General features: G+C 43.1%; 1 protein-coding gene across 2 annotated transcripts in view; it reads right to left on the bottom strand.

Moving 5' to 3' along the window:
- Positions 1-12,710, bottom strand: part of LOC147026231 (tissue alpha-L-fucosidase-like) — a 33,307-nt gene extending 20,597 nt beyond the window's left edge. Inside the window, exons 1-3 of one of the 2 annotated variants that reach the window (XM_085881440.1) lie at positions 12,540-12,710; positions 4,588-4,816; positions 2,144-2,286 (exon numbers count right to left, since the gene is read on the bottom strand). In XM_085881440.1, coding sequence (XP_085737566.1) covers positions 2,144-2,286; positions 4,588-4,782 — 338 coding nt within the window. In that variant the 5' untranslated portion in view covers positions 4,783-4,816; positions 12,540-12,710. Of the gene's footprint in view, positions 1-2,143; positions 2,287-4,587; positions 4,817-5,978; positions 6,000-12,539 lie in introns of those variants that run through there. The other variant, XM_085881441.1, reaches the window with a different exon arrangement.
- Between the last annotated feature and the right edge of the window lie 920 nt (positions 12,711-13,630).

The following is a 13,630-nucleotide window of genomic DNA, read 5'->3' as shown; positions in this document are numbered from 1 at the left end:
CCTAAGGTTGACGGTAGTTATTTAAGGATTACCATACATCTTTGAGGGTGTATGATTCAGAAGTTGGATAAGGGGTGTTTTTTGTTGGTAGAATCATTGCTCCCTTCCCTTCTGTCTCCTTCCCCTATTCATGGTTATTATGAAACAAACCTGGTCTCCGTGTGAATTATGATTGTCATGGTTCGTCATTGGCGATTCACGAAAAGCTCGTTGAGGGATTAATTGGCTGCAGTGGTTAAAACTGCATACAAAGACAGTGCCACACGTCTCAGACACGCTCGGACTAATTGGATATGAGACAGTGGTGCTAATTAGTGTAATGCTCGACCGACTTGGTGTTTTATCCATCCATCCATCCATTGCGACCATATTCTGTGCAGAGCATTGGTGCTGCCCAATCAGTCTCCTTGGCTATTGGACACAATCCTGGACGGGTCGCCACTCCGACACAGGATACCAAACTGGCACTCATGTTACCAACCTCGGAAGGATGACAGGCAGAGTCAACCCCACCTGGTATAAATTCAACAGCAATGTGGGATTTGAACTCAGGATCCTAGGATCCCAAACCCACCACCCTAACCATTAAGCCAACACCAGGCATGGTGTTTTATCCTTAATAAATACTCCAATCTCTACGATATCATGGCTTTTAGACACATGATCAGGTAGGGATCTTCAAATTGGTTGACCATTATGGTTGCATTGAGGTGACTCGGTGGATTTGAACCAGGCAACTGGGGTGAACCGGACAGTATCGTCTAACTCCTGCAGGGAAAGCAATGGCAAACCACCTAGTATAACCCGGTGATAACTCACCTACATTTGGTAAAAGACATGACAAGATCTTAGATGTCAGCAGATGGGACACTTGGTTTCACATCCATCTGATGGACGGCGCAGTTTGTGAGGAACTGCCCAGCATGTGAAACAACCAGAATGACAATTTATATCTGGATCGAGATTCAAACCCAGGCTGGAAAGTTCAGAGGTGTGTGTGTGTGCATTCCTCTGGGCTATCCTTCCAGGCCTGGGATCAAGCTGGAATTGAAAACTACTCCGAACAGTGAAGACAAGTGTCACACTGTGTTGGCAGATAGGGAGAATCATACATAGCATCAATAAAACATTTATCAGAGTCTATAAACTGCCGTGGGAAGCAAGGAGAAGATGACGCTTTGGGTGTTAACCCTTTATCAAAGCAAAAAGAATCCTGGGTTCAAATTACTTTGCCTGGTGAAACAACAGTAGAAAATACTTTGCAGGTGATCAAAAACATGAAATTCTTGAAAAGTTTTTTTGTTTTTTTTTGCAAGAGCAACGGTAGACTATTCAAGTTTTACAAATTACAATGTTGGGTGTTGATCCTTTTCTCCCCCAATTTCAACAGCAGTTAGGCCTAAGTCACATTTGCCACGGCGGCCGTGGGGTCAACAAAATCTACGGCCACCAGCAATTATAGGGCGGCCGCAGTATTTCCACGGTCACACGTGTTTTTATTTTTCGGGGAGCCGCACGGCGTATTTATAAATCGTGGAGACCGAAAACGTGGGGGTGCCGTACGGTCTTTGATTTGATGTCGCACGGTCACCTTAGGGCGTTCCTGCGGCGGCCATAGAATTTTCAAGGAAGGTGCAAGGTGCCCGCAAGGCGACCGCAGGGGGGCCGCAGGGGGGCCCTAAGCCGAACGTGTGGCTAGACGGACGTTAACGAGTGGGTTATTTTTTCTTTTCTTTTTTTTTTAAACCAGTTTTTTTTTTTTCGCCTTGTCGAATTGCTACGGCGAACGTAGAAATGAAAAAAAGTTAAAACTCCGCGTTATAATTCCACAGCGACCCTACGGCTTGTAAAATATATCCATATGGCGTAGGGCCACCCTGAGGCCACCTCAGAAACTCTGCGGCGGCCGCACGTTTCTGTCAATTCAGAGGACGTACGGCCGCCGTAGAGCAAATGTGACTTCGGCCTTACCTGCAGGTTTGAATGAGGCCCAGGATACAGAAGCCCGAAAACTGAAGTTTGAATTTTGATTTCAACACAAAGATATAACTAAAATGTTCTGGCTGCTCGCATTGTATGTTTTACCTTTACATTAATTTTTTATTTCAAAAAGCATCATTTTATATTCTTCATCTCTGCTTACTTGGCTCCAGAGTTGGCGATTAGCTCTGCCCAGCTCTCTGGATTGTAGAATTCGGCGTGAAACTCCGACGCGAAGTCAGGGTATGTGAATCCAGGGGGGTAGTTGTCATTCATGAACTTGACATATTTAGGCCATTTTGCTCCCTGTTAAAACACATTACGTTGAACAGATGAGATCCTCAACATCACAATATATTTTTGAAATGAAAAAAAGAGCTTTTGTTAAAGTGACGTTCTGATGATGGCATCTCAACTTCCAACTCTGCTTCAAAGTAAAAAAAAACAACATTTAAAAGTGCTATCATTTGCACCAGTGTCCCAGTTTGACCTCAGTTCAGATATTCTTTCTTTACTTTCCAACCTGATAATAATAATACATCCAAGCTGGCCTTAACAGCAGCTATCAAGATTCAATATTGCCCTGACTTAATGATGACATCAAAAATAAATTACAACTCAACTTAAACCGAAGTGTACATATTCTTTACATTGCTGAATATATTTGGTGATCAAAAGTTAACACAGTTTGATTCTTAATTCATGGAATTGTGTGCAGAAATAAAGAAGGCCTAATGGGATCACCTGGCTGGCAGTATGGTCGAGAGTTTTACCGGTAAAAAGTCAAAAAAAAGGTTTTACGACCGGTCTTTTGACCGGTAATTTTACTGTACGTCCATTCACCTCTAAATTATCTGCATGGGTTTGAATCTTGGCCCAGCTATAAACTGTCATCCTGGTGTTTTACAGGCAGGGGGATTCATTAATGTGTGTGCCATCCCTCAGATGGACGTTAAACCGGGCATCCCAACTGCCAGTATTAGTTGGTGGATGGTAAAGACTCCACAGTGTCCTTCGCGAAGAGTAGGCGAGCTGTCATCGGCACCCTGAACAAATTACAAATTCTGGGCCCAAACTACTGCTGGGAAGCCAATGACAGCAGCTGAGTATAACCCTTTCCAAGAAACTGCTTTGGCAGCACTGGCACTCTGTAACAGAGTATGGGACATGAGAATAAGAATCAAACATGGGATTACTGGACAATGGCCATGAACAACACAAGAGAACTAGAACGGCACTCGGTAGAGCGTGTCCCTCCGCCATGCTGAACAGTTTACGTTTTGTATCCCACTGATAGGTTGCATCTGAATCCGGACCTGAACGAAAATCGAATCAGCTTGTTTTTTTTTTTTTTTACCAAACCAACTCATCCACCAAGTTTCGGTCGAATCCAAACAGAACTTTTTGAAATATTGTGCGATGTATCGTTTTTTGGCCCAATCTCTCAATGGTGAAAAATTACATTAAAAATTCTCGGATCCACATCTGGATCCAGATCTTCATCAAAATCGAATAATTTTGGCCTTCTCACAAACCCAACCTTTCCACCAAATTTCATCCAAATCTGTCCACAACTTTTTGAGATATCCTGTTCACAGAGAAACAGAAAGACAGGGGTGAAAACATAACCTCCGCTCACCTTCGGTGATGGAGGTAACAAAGGATAAGGCATGAAGAGAATATCGAATGCAGAGTAATGGATTTTAAAAGTATTAGTGTGTGCCCGTACGTGCGTGGCTGTATGTACAAACAATAATAATAAAAATAACTTTCAAACCGCGTGCCAGAAACAACAACCACACAGGCCGGTCCTTTGCTCTCGCGTGCCCGTACGTGCGTGGCCGTACATGCAAAAAAAAAACTTTCAAACAACCACACAGGCCGTTCCTTCGCTCTCGTAAATGACGACTGGATTGGGGCATTGTGTTTATCTATAAATGCGCATAAGAAATCGAGAAATTATAAGAATACAGTAAGTCATCACTATCCGGAAGTCCGTACATTGTAATCCGTGATGGGGAACACGCTGGGTGCAAAACGCCAAGCAATGTGTCCTGTCATTGGTAACTGAGGATCTCTTCCCCAACGGCCACGCCTACGCAGCAACGTGTCCTGTCATTGGTTTGGTAAATAAATGGCCATAACTTGGGAACCACTTGTCCGATTAATATCAAACCTTGAAAAGGCACATCCTCAGGTCCCCAGCAATATACCTGCCAAGTTTCAATTAGATCGGACCAGTGGTTGTCGAGAAACAGCGGTCGCAGACACACAGAGATTGCTGGAATTATAGATAGATGTTCTGGGTTGGACTCAAAAACCACAAGCTGAACTGTGCTTTACATTTAAGTTATTCATGTAAATAAGTTCAAAGATAAATAAATAAATTAAATGTTCGTTTTTCTCAATTAGTTCTTACTTGCCAGAGATTAAAAAAAAAATTGAAGATAAAAGCTTCAATGATCGATTCAATGTTGGAAATATCGAGATATGCAAGAATATACCGAGCAGTTTCCCTTTAGAGACCCCTCAAACCATGCGTGCAAGAAACTAGAATGCAGACATGTATATAAATATCTACTGATGTGAAAAGTGATGACTTCATACCTGCCAATACCACCAGAACCACTCGCTGCCAAAACTGGGCACCGAGAACACTCCCCAGTGCAAGAAGATGCCAAACTTGGCTTGGTCGTACCAAGGTGGCAATGGTCGCGCATCCAGGGACGCCCAGTCTGGTGTGTACTCGGACCAGGTTACTTGCACCAGCAATGGCAGCAGCAGCAGAAAGTAAAGAGCCATATAGCTTGACACAATGTGGGTTTATCTCAGGTAGCTGGGGGAAAGAGACATACGTGAGTTGGTATTTAATGAAATCAAAAATCAAAACCAACGACGATGATATAATGAGCAAAATAATCAATAAAATTTCAATCAAATCAACTTGATTGGTTAACAGAGAAGCAACAATGATAACTACACTTGATCCATGAGAACAATGGTTTTTTTTTTGTCTTCTTTCATAAGCAGCACAAAGCTGTGGGGTACACCATTAATGGCCGAGGACGTGGCTATGCCACTCACTAATGCTGGTTAGGGTGGGAATTTAGAATTCATTCAGGTTACCGACGATAGCTCACCTACACTTAACGTCCATCCGAGGGACGGAACACGCATTGATGAATCACCCTGCCTGTGAAACACCAGGATGACAGATTCAAACCGAGGCTAGACAGCTTAAAAAAAAAAACGCGTGTGTACCTGTAGCCCTCAACAATGGTCTTGTGAATACTGGACGAGTGAGAAAGATAATCCAGATTCGGTGGTGTAATGATTAGAGCACTTGCTCTGAGTCTGGGAGGTTGGAGGTTCGAATCCCCACCGAGTCATACAAAAGACTTTTAAAATGGTACGTGCTGCTTCATTGCTGCTTCGCTAATAAAAGGACAGAGCATGAACAAACAACCATAGGTTGGCAATACTAGCACAGACTTTGATGAGGTTAATGACCTACTTGTGCATTGAAGTTCCTTATAATGGAACTCACATTAATTATTATAATCAAGAGAATATGAACCAGTACAGCCAAGCATGCCCGTCGGTCCAAATTTATTGAATACCCCCAAAAAGCAAATCCATCCAAATTTGCTGCTTCACAATAGTCACAGAGTTGTAAGTACCACGTACTGTTCTCACTCATGATGTGATTCAAAATCACCCTGGAATAGAGCAGCCAATGGGAGTCAGTCCGCAGATTCCAAAAGGCCTTATCCTAATTTAACAGTTCCATAACATTAAATGTAGTTCTCATCCTTTTGTGCTGAGAAAGGGACGGAATTCACCAGCAAAATAATATAACTATGGAAACAAGTCTCACGTCTCTGTCACTGTTCAGATACTTCATTCTTGCCAAGGCCCCCATTCATACCTGCCAACACCCATTCATACCTGCCAACACCCATCATGTCTGATAGGATGGTGTGGGATAGCACACTTACCTTTGAGCTTAGTCTGAGATTTGTTTCCTGACTTGACTAGAAACTGTTTGCTGTCGGGCTGCTTAATACTGTCAGATTGGTGCTTCGCAGGGATGGAGTCGCATCACAAAGTGTGCCATCCTTCTGTTGGACATTAAGCCGGGCCTCCATGTTCTAGTATTATCTGGTGGACGGTAAAGAACACATCCTCACCCTACCATCTCCCCCCATGGTGTCTTTCATCCCTGGTACCCTGAACAAATTAACAAATTCCTGCCAAGTGCCAACCTTCTCACCTTCGGTCGAACATCAGGGCGAGCCAACCGGTTTAACAGGTACAAGCTCTGTTCAGCTGGAAATAAATCAGTAGAGTGAAGTCTCACAGTCAAACCTGGCACAATCAAGTTTTGGGACTATCAGAACAATCAGAGCCTTTGGTACCTTATTGCATCTCACATCTAAATCCCCATGAAGGGTTACTGTGCGACAAATGTTACAAGCAAGGCACTGAATCCGAAAGAAGGGCACCGGAACTCTGAAACCACTCGAGATTGTGGCAAAGGTTCAAGTCACCTCGGTAGCACCTTGTGTTCCGTTTTTGGTCGTGTTCCTCTTTTTGTTCTGTTTGATGTAAGATGACGGACAAGTTTGATTATTATGGGAGAAACTAATCATTTTGAATTCGGTTGAATTAATTTCACTCTGCAATTTTGCAAGTTCAATGATCCTGACTTTCAAAGATTGTGGCAAACATTTTGAAAAAGTTTCATGGAAATTCCCACCTCGAAATTTAAAGCACAACTTACACACCAAAGCCTGATAACATATATGCCTTGTGTTTGCTTAAAGGTTGGGGTGGTGGGCTTGGGATCATTGCGTCCTGAGTTCAAATCCTGCTAAGCTGTTGTATAAGTCCAAGCTGGGGTTGATTTAGCCTGTCATACTGCTGAGGTTGGCAAAACAAGTACCAGCCTGCTGGATTTTTTTTTTTTGCCATTTGAGTAACCTGCGTTGGAGTGGTGACCGATCCAGGATTGTTCGCAATAGCCCAGGAGACTGGTTTGGCAGCACCGATGCTCTGTACAGAGTATGGTCCCGATGGATGGATGGTTTGGCCAGAAGGGATACAAATTTATTTTCTGACAACAGGCTTTCTTCTTCTTCTTCTTCTTCTTTCGGCTGCTCCGTTAGGGGTCGCCACAGTGGATCATCCGTTATGATCCGCATACTGATTTGGCATAGGTTTTATGCCGGATGCCCTTCCTGATGCAACCCTGGTCGCCTCTTATGACACAGGGATAAGGATTGGGTTTCGCCATGATTCCGGGCTGCCCTCCACCCTCTCATAGCGCGGCCCAGGCTCAAGAGCTCCCGTCCTCAAGCGATCCTCCAACCCAAGCCTCCGAGTAGCCGGATTACAGGCGCACGCCACTACGACCGGTTCTGACAACAGGCTTTAACAGGGGAAATAAATAAAAATCGCATCGGTTCAGCTGAATTCCAGATTCGTGGCCCCAGCTGACTGCTGGGAAGGCAATGGCAAACCCTCACCAAGGGAATGTTTCGGCAGCACTGTCGCTCTGTCAAAAGTACGATTGATATTGATGATGGATATTTAAAGTTTCATTCTGCTAAAATCGATCTTTGAAATAGTTCCTCGGTTGCAGTTTCACATCGTCATGGATGCAAATATCATTATGTTAAAAAAGGTAGACTTGGAGCAGAATCTCTTTGATTGTGACAACCACTGATCGTAGTGGGGAAGCTGTGACCCGAAGAGCTATCCTGGTGGAAGCCTTGCTCCTGGTGGGTCTGACCTAGCCAGACAGGTCAACGGAGAGGAGCCAGACTAAAAGTAGTCTCATATTTGGGGGTCTAAAAAATATTTTTTCCCCCCACCTGGCTAAGTCACCCCCACCTTCACAGTAGCCCTATGAGGAGGGTTTTCCTTATTTCAGGATGAGGTGAATGGCCCCAGACAGTTTCCTTCTTCTTCTTCTTCTTCTTTATTTTCTTCATCTTTCTTGTCCAGGACTCCCTGTGGGATCTGATGAATTATATCTCTTTGAGGGGTACTAGAAATAAACACGTCACAGGTCCATGGCCACCTGGTAGTACACGATCCCAAACTCTTTGGTAGTGCTTTGGGAGGCTGATCGAGAAACAGTTGTAAAATATCGAAATGGTTGTACTGCCATGGTCCTGCATGGAGGTGGTCTGCGTAGCCATTTTTGGTTGCCTTCCTGAGGCCACCAGAGTGGCATTGTTATGACAATATGTGTTCGCATGAGTTTGTGGGACCCTATTGAGTGTCTTGGACTGGCTTGTGAATTTGTTTAGGTAACTTTGAAAGGTGTCTTCTTCTTCTTCTTCTTCTTCTTTCTCGTTCAGCTTTTGTACTACTTTTCAATGTAGATGTATTTTTATTACTATGAATATGCTTCTACAATCTAAGAATAACATATCTCTCCCTGCACGTGCCATTCCGCCAGCCCGTACGCAGCGATGCTGAAATCCTTTTAATAATATTTGTTTCTTCAATGTCAGGGACTTTCGCTACAACTTTTTTTCTGTGCAATCGTTTGTTCACCTTAACTCACCTGACCTGCTGGCTCTGTCTGAGTGTCGGTTGGACAGTGGCATCTCCTCCGTTTCTTTCAAGTTACCCGGTTACATTTTTTCACTGACTTGATCACCGTCCTTCTCACGGTCTTGGTACCTACGTTAAGGACTCTCTAACTTGAGCTTGTGAAAATTCTCTTGGAAGTGGCTCTCACGAGTTTATGTGTTTCCAAATTGCTCTCCTGCATTCAACAACATATCTCTTCTTTCTGTATCACTAGCCTTCCTTTCCCTCTTGTGCCGTGCTCGATGCAATCTCAGGCAGCATTGACAGGGCTATTTTACTTCGCCCTTCTGAACACATCATGGTATTTCATGACTTAAATGTTCACCACAAGGAATGGCTGGTACACTCTCGTAATACTGACATACCTGGAATCGATACCTATAATTTTTCAATCTCTCAAAATCTCACCAGAATTGTTTACTCTCCCACTCATATTCCTGAATGTGCCTCTATTGTAAGATACTTGCTCAATCTCTTTTTTGTGTTCTAACCCTGGTGACTGTGTTGCCGATGTCCTTCCTTCAATTGGTCACTCGGATAAATCCACTCTTTCCGTTTGTGTCTCTTACTCCTCATGCTCAACTCCAGTGCATCCTTTTCACTGCAATGGGTTTCAGGTTGGGAAAGCTGATTGCAATTGATTTTGTTCATCTCTTCCTGATGTACCATGGACCTCAGATTTTAGTCTTGGTCCTGATGAGGCTGCCGAGGAAATATCCCAATAATTTCTCACTGGTATGGACATTAATATTCCCTCACGCATCTATCAAGTGAAGGTTCATTCCCATCCATGGTTCACTCTGACTTGTGCATCAACAATTGCTCATTCCAACCACTAGTTCAAGCAGTACTGTGTGCAAGGGTCTCTGGAGTCGAAATATCTGTTCTGCAAAGCAAGTAACCTCTGTAAAAGAGTTCTTGAGGATGCAAAGCAGAAATATGCAGCTTCTGCAGTCGATTCCATTGCGACTCAGCGATGTGGTTCTTGGGACTTTTGGTGGATTGCCAACAGTGTACTCAACCACAATACATCTTCTATACCTCCTCTGTTTCATGGACCTGAGGTTGTTACTTCACCTCTCTTTTCAAATCACTTTGTTTCTAATTCTACCCTCAATGATCAAGGACAACCTCTTCCTCACTTTCTATCTCATGCAGACTCTGATATTCCTGTTCCATTTATCACTCCTAAGAAGGTTGCCAGAATTATTCGTACTCTAGATGCCTCGAAAACGACTGGTCCTGATGGGATCCCTGTGATAGTATTGAAGGTGTGTTTTCCTGAACTATCATTGATTCTTGCCAATATATACAACCTGTGCTTGGCTGCTTTGGTGTTTCCTTCATCCTGGAAAGTGGCTTCTGTTGTCTCAGTTTTCAAGGGTGCTTGTGTGCATTCTGAGTCAAGTAACTAACGTAACAAGTAACTAACATAACGTCAAGTAACGTCCAATCAGCCTACTTCCTGTTATAAAGTATGTTAATGCCTCATCAATGAACAACTTCTCAGATATCTGGAGGACAATGAACTCACTGATTGCCAGGATGACTTTCACCATTCTCGCTCCACTGGTGATCTGCGATCCTTAATTAAAGATCATTTCAACAGGGCATTGGAACTCAACGGTAAAGCTCGATTAGTTGCTTTGGATATCTCAAAAGCCTTTGATAAAGTGTAGCGCAAGGATCTGCTCCACAAGCTTCAGTCGTATGGTGTATCGGGAGTTATGCATTCAATCATTTCGGCTTTCTTTACAAATCACAAGATGAAGATGGTACTTGAGGGTCAATCTTCTCCTACTTGCTCCATCAATTCTGGTGTTCCACAGCACTCTGTCCTTGGTCCCAATCTGCTCCTTGTTTATATCAATGATCTTCCTGAGAATGTTTTGTCTCAGATAGCCATGTATGCTGATGACTCTTCACTTTCCTTTACATCTGTGGATTCACTAAACACTACTCGTAATGAGGTTGGAGTTTCACTGGACAATGATTTAGAGAATGTGTTGAAGAGGGGGCATGACTGGCTGGTAACCTTCAATGCAAATAAAACGAAATTGTTGTTCATGTTACACTCAAGAAACAGGTCTTTTGCTTCTGTGCACATGGGGTCTTCAACCTCAATAGAATCATCTCAGCTTCAGATTCTTGGTCTGGACATCTCCTCTAACCTCCGTTGGGATTAAATACATTTATGGTGTTGCTGAGAGTGCTTCCAAGCGAGTTGGTTGTCTCAATTGAGCGCAGAGGTATTTACCTTCAAATGCTGTTTTGTACCTGTGTAATACAACTATACGTCCCCTCATGGAGTACTGTTTCCACATTTGGGCTGGAGCACTGGCCTGCCACGTACATTTACTTGATAGGTTCCAGAAACACAGTTAACCTAGTTGGTGTGGAAATGGTCTCAACTCTTCAATCACTCTCTCACTGCAAGTCAGTTGCCACTTTTAATCTGTTCTACAGATATTTTCATGGCAAATATTCTGCTGGACTTTCTAACTTGGTTCCTCCTGTACGAGTGTTTGGACCCAAGACTCGGTTTGCCATCTCTGCACATCCATGAACTATAGCTGATCCACAGTGCAGAATGAAAAGCCATGTGGATAGTTTTATCCCACGTGCTGTCTCCCTTTGGAATTCACTCCCTGTAACGTGCTTCCCATTATCCTACGATCTACCCATCTTTAAGAGGAATGTCAATTCCTACTTCTTACATCTTTGAGGTTCCATCGCATTTCATCTGACTTCTGCAACTTCGAATGTCTTGGATGTTTTTGGTTATTTTTCTATTTCTTTTATTTTGTTTTGCTTTATTTTTATCTAACCCAACCTTAGCCCCTTACCTAGAGTGGCTTTTATGTCCTGTTTGGGGCGATTTCCATCAAAAGAAAAAGAGAAAAAAGAATAACAAGTAAAATTAAAAAAATTTAGATTTGTAAACAGCGGCCAATGCACCCTCTTTGCAATAAGGGGCAAATTGCATCAAAGGAAACCCCATTTAAGGAGTAGTGAACTACCTTGGTACTAGCCTGGTGTTGGCTCAGTGGTTAGGATGGTGGCTTGGGATCCTAGGGTCCTGAGTTCAAGCCCCGTCGGCTGCTGAATTAATACACTATGGGGTTGACTCAACCTGTCATCCTTCTGAGGTCGGCAAAATGAGTACCAGTTCCAGTGTGTGTACTGGTAGAGGGGCACTGCATCAGCGACACAGTCACGCTTCAAGAAATGACAGCGACCCCGGCAGCTAAGCTGCCATAGGACTACCACCACCTTGGTACTTCTCGAATACCCATCCATCCATACATCCATCATGAGCAAGGTGCAAAAATTAACTCGGGTAGCAACACCTGCACCGGTGGAGGGCGTGGTTTAAAACCGGCACCTCCCACAGCACATGATACGATCATTGTGACGTACTGTGTTGTGTTTTCATTTTACTCATCAATCCTGGTGTTGATTTATCGGTTAAGGTGGTTGGCTTAAGATCTTAGGGTCTTGAGTTTGAGCACCTGTCATGCCATTAAATCATTAAATAACACCAGGTGTGTTCACTCAGTCTGTCATCCTTCCGAAGTCGGCAAAATGAGTACCAGCTTACTGGAAATAGGGGGCACTGCATCAGCGGCACAGCCACACCCCCAGCAATGACGAACCCAGCAGAGTTTTCGCAGACCAAACCATAATGTGATATACACAGCACAACATTCGCAGCATGACTTTGGTTTTTCTGAAACTTTTACTCAAAACCCTAAACGACCGGTACATGAACATGTCACCTGAAACGTGATGAGATCAAAAACAGCATGCGATAATAATGGACTCAAACGCTTGGGTAAAACACCCACAACCGGTTTCCATGTCCATGTGTGCTCATTCAAGGTTTGCAATTTGTAAAAATAACCTATAAACTCAGGTAACCCGTAAACTCAGGTAACCTCGATCCTGCTCACCTTTCTCTCCTCCGGAGAGGAACCGTCCGTGAAATTTCTCGTCCACACAAACCTTCGTGTTTCCTTTCCTCCAAATCCGACGCTCAGCGTTCAGTTCTGATCTCATCGAGTTCTCATGGAGGATCAAGTCACCGCTTCCGCATCAGGCGCACTGCCTGAAAGGGGTAGCACACCGATTGTGGCTGTGTCTTGCTTTTTGGCTCGTCACTCCGAGGGAATCGAGCTTGTGCGAAAACCCACAGACATGAAGTTTGTGGCCAAGTTTCATCAAAATCGAATGTCTGGTTCAAGCGATAATGACGGAAGGGTTGACGGAATGACTCACTCACTGACCTATGGGCACTGCTCGATCGCATATGCTCACCTGAGTAAAATCCAGGTGAGCTAAAAATGGAAGGATAGATTTTACCTTAAGATAACTTCGTAAATAAATAAGTAAACATATAGGTAGGGGAGATAGTAAGTGTAAATAAATAAGTAAACATATAGGTAGGCGGGATAGTAAGTGTAAATAAATAAGTAAACATATAGGTAGGCGAGATAGTAAGTGTAAATAAATAAGTAAACATATAGGTAGGCGGGATAGTAAGTGTAAATAAATAAGTAAACATATAGTAAGGGGGGATAGTAAGTGTAAATAAATAAGTAAACATATAGGTAGGGGAGATAGTAAGTGTAAATAAATAAGTAAACATATAGGTAGGGGAGATAGTAAGTGTAAATAAATAAGTAAACATATAGGTAGGGGGGATAGTAAGTGTAAATAAATAAGTAAACATATAGGTCGGGCCGATTGTAAGTGCAAATAAATAAGTAAACATATAGGTTGGGGAGATAGTTAGTGTCAATAAATAAGTAAACATATAGGTCGGGGAGATAGTAAGTGTAAATAAATAAGTAAACATAAAGGTCGGGGAGATAGTAAGTGTAAATAAATAAGTAAACATATAGGTTGGGGAGATAGTTAGTGTCAATAAATAAGTAAACATATAGGTCGGGGAGATAGTAAGTGTAAATAAATAAGTAAACATAAAGGTCGGGGAGATAGTAAGTGTAAATAAATAAGTAAACCTATCGGTAGGGGAGACAGT

The sequence above is a fragment of the Eptatretus burgeri genome, chromosome 5 (genome assembly GCF_056783735.1).
Source record: "Eptatretus burgeri isolate ZD-2024b chromosome 5, Ebu_testis_v1, whole genome shotgun sequence".
Classification (NCBI taxonomy): domain Eukaryota; kingdom Metazoa; phylum Chordata; class Myxini; order Myxiniformes; family Myxinidae; genus Eptatretus; species Eptatretus burgeri.
Note: the sequence above shows the minus strand (reverse complement) of the source record. Positions and strands in the feature narration are given on the sequence as shown.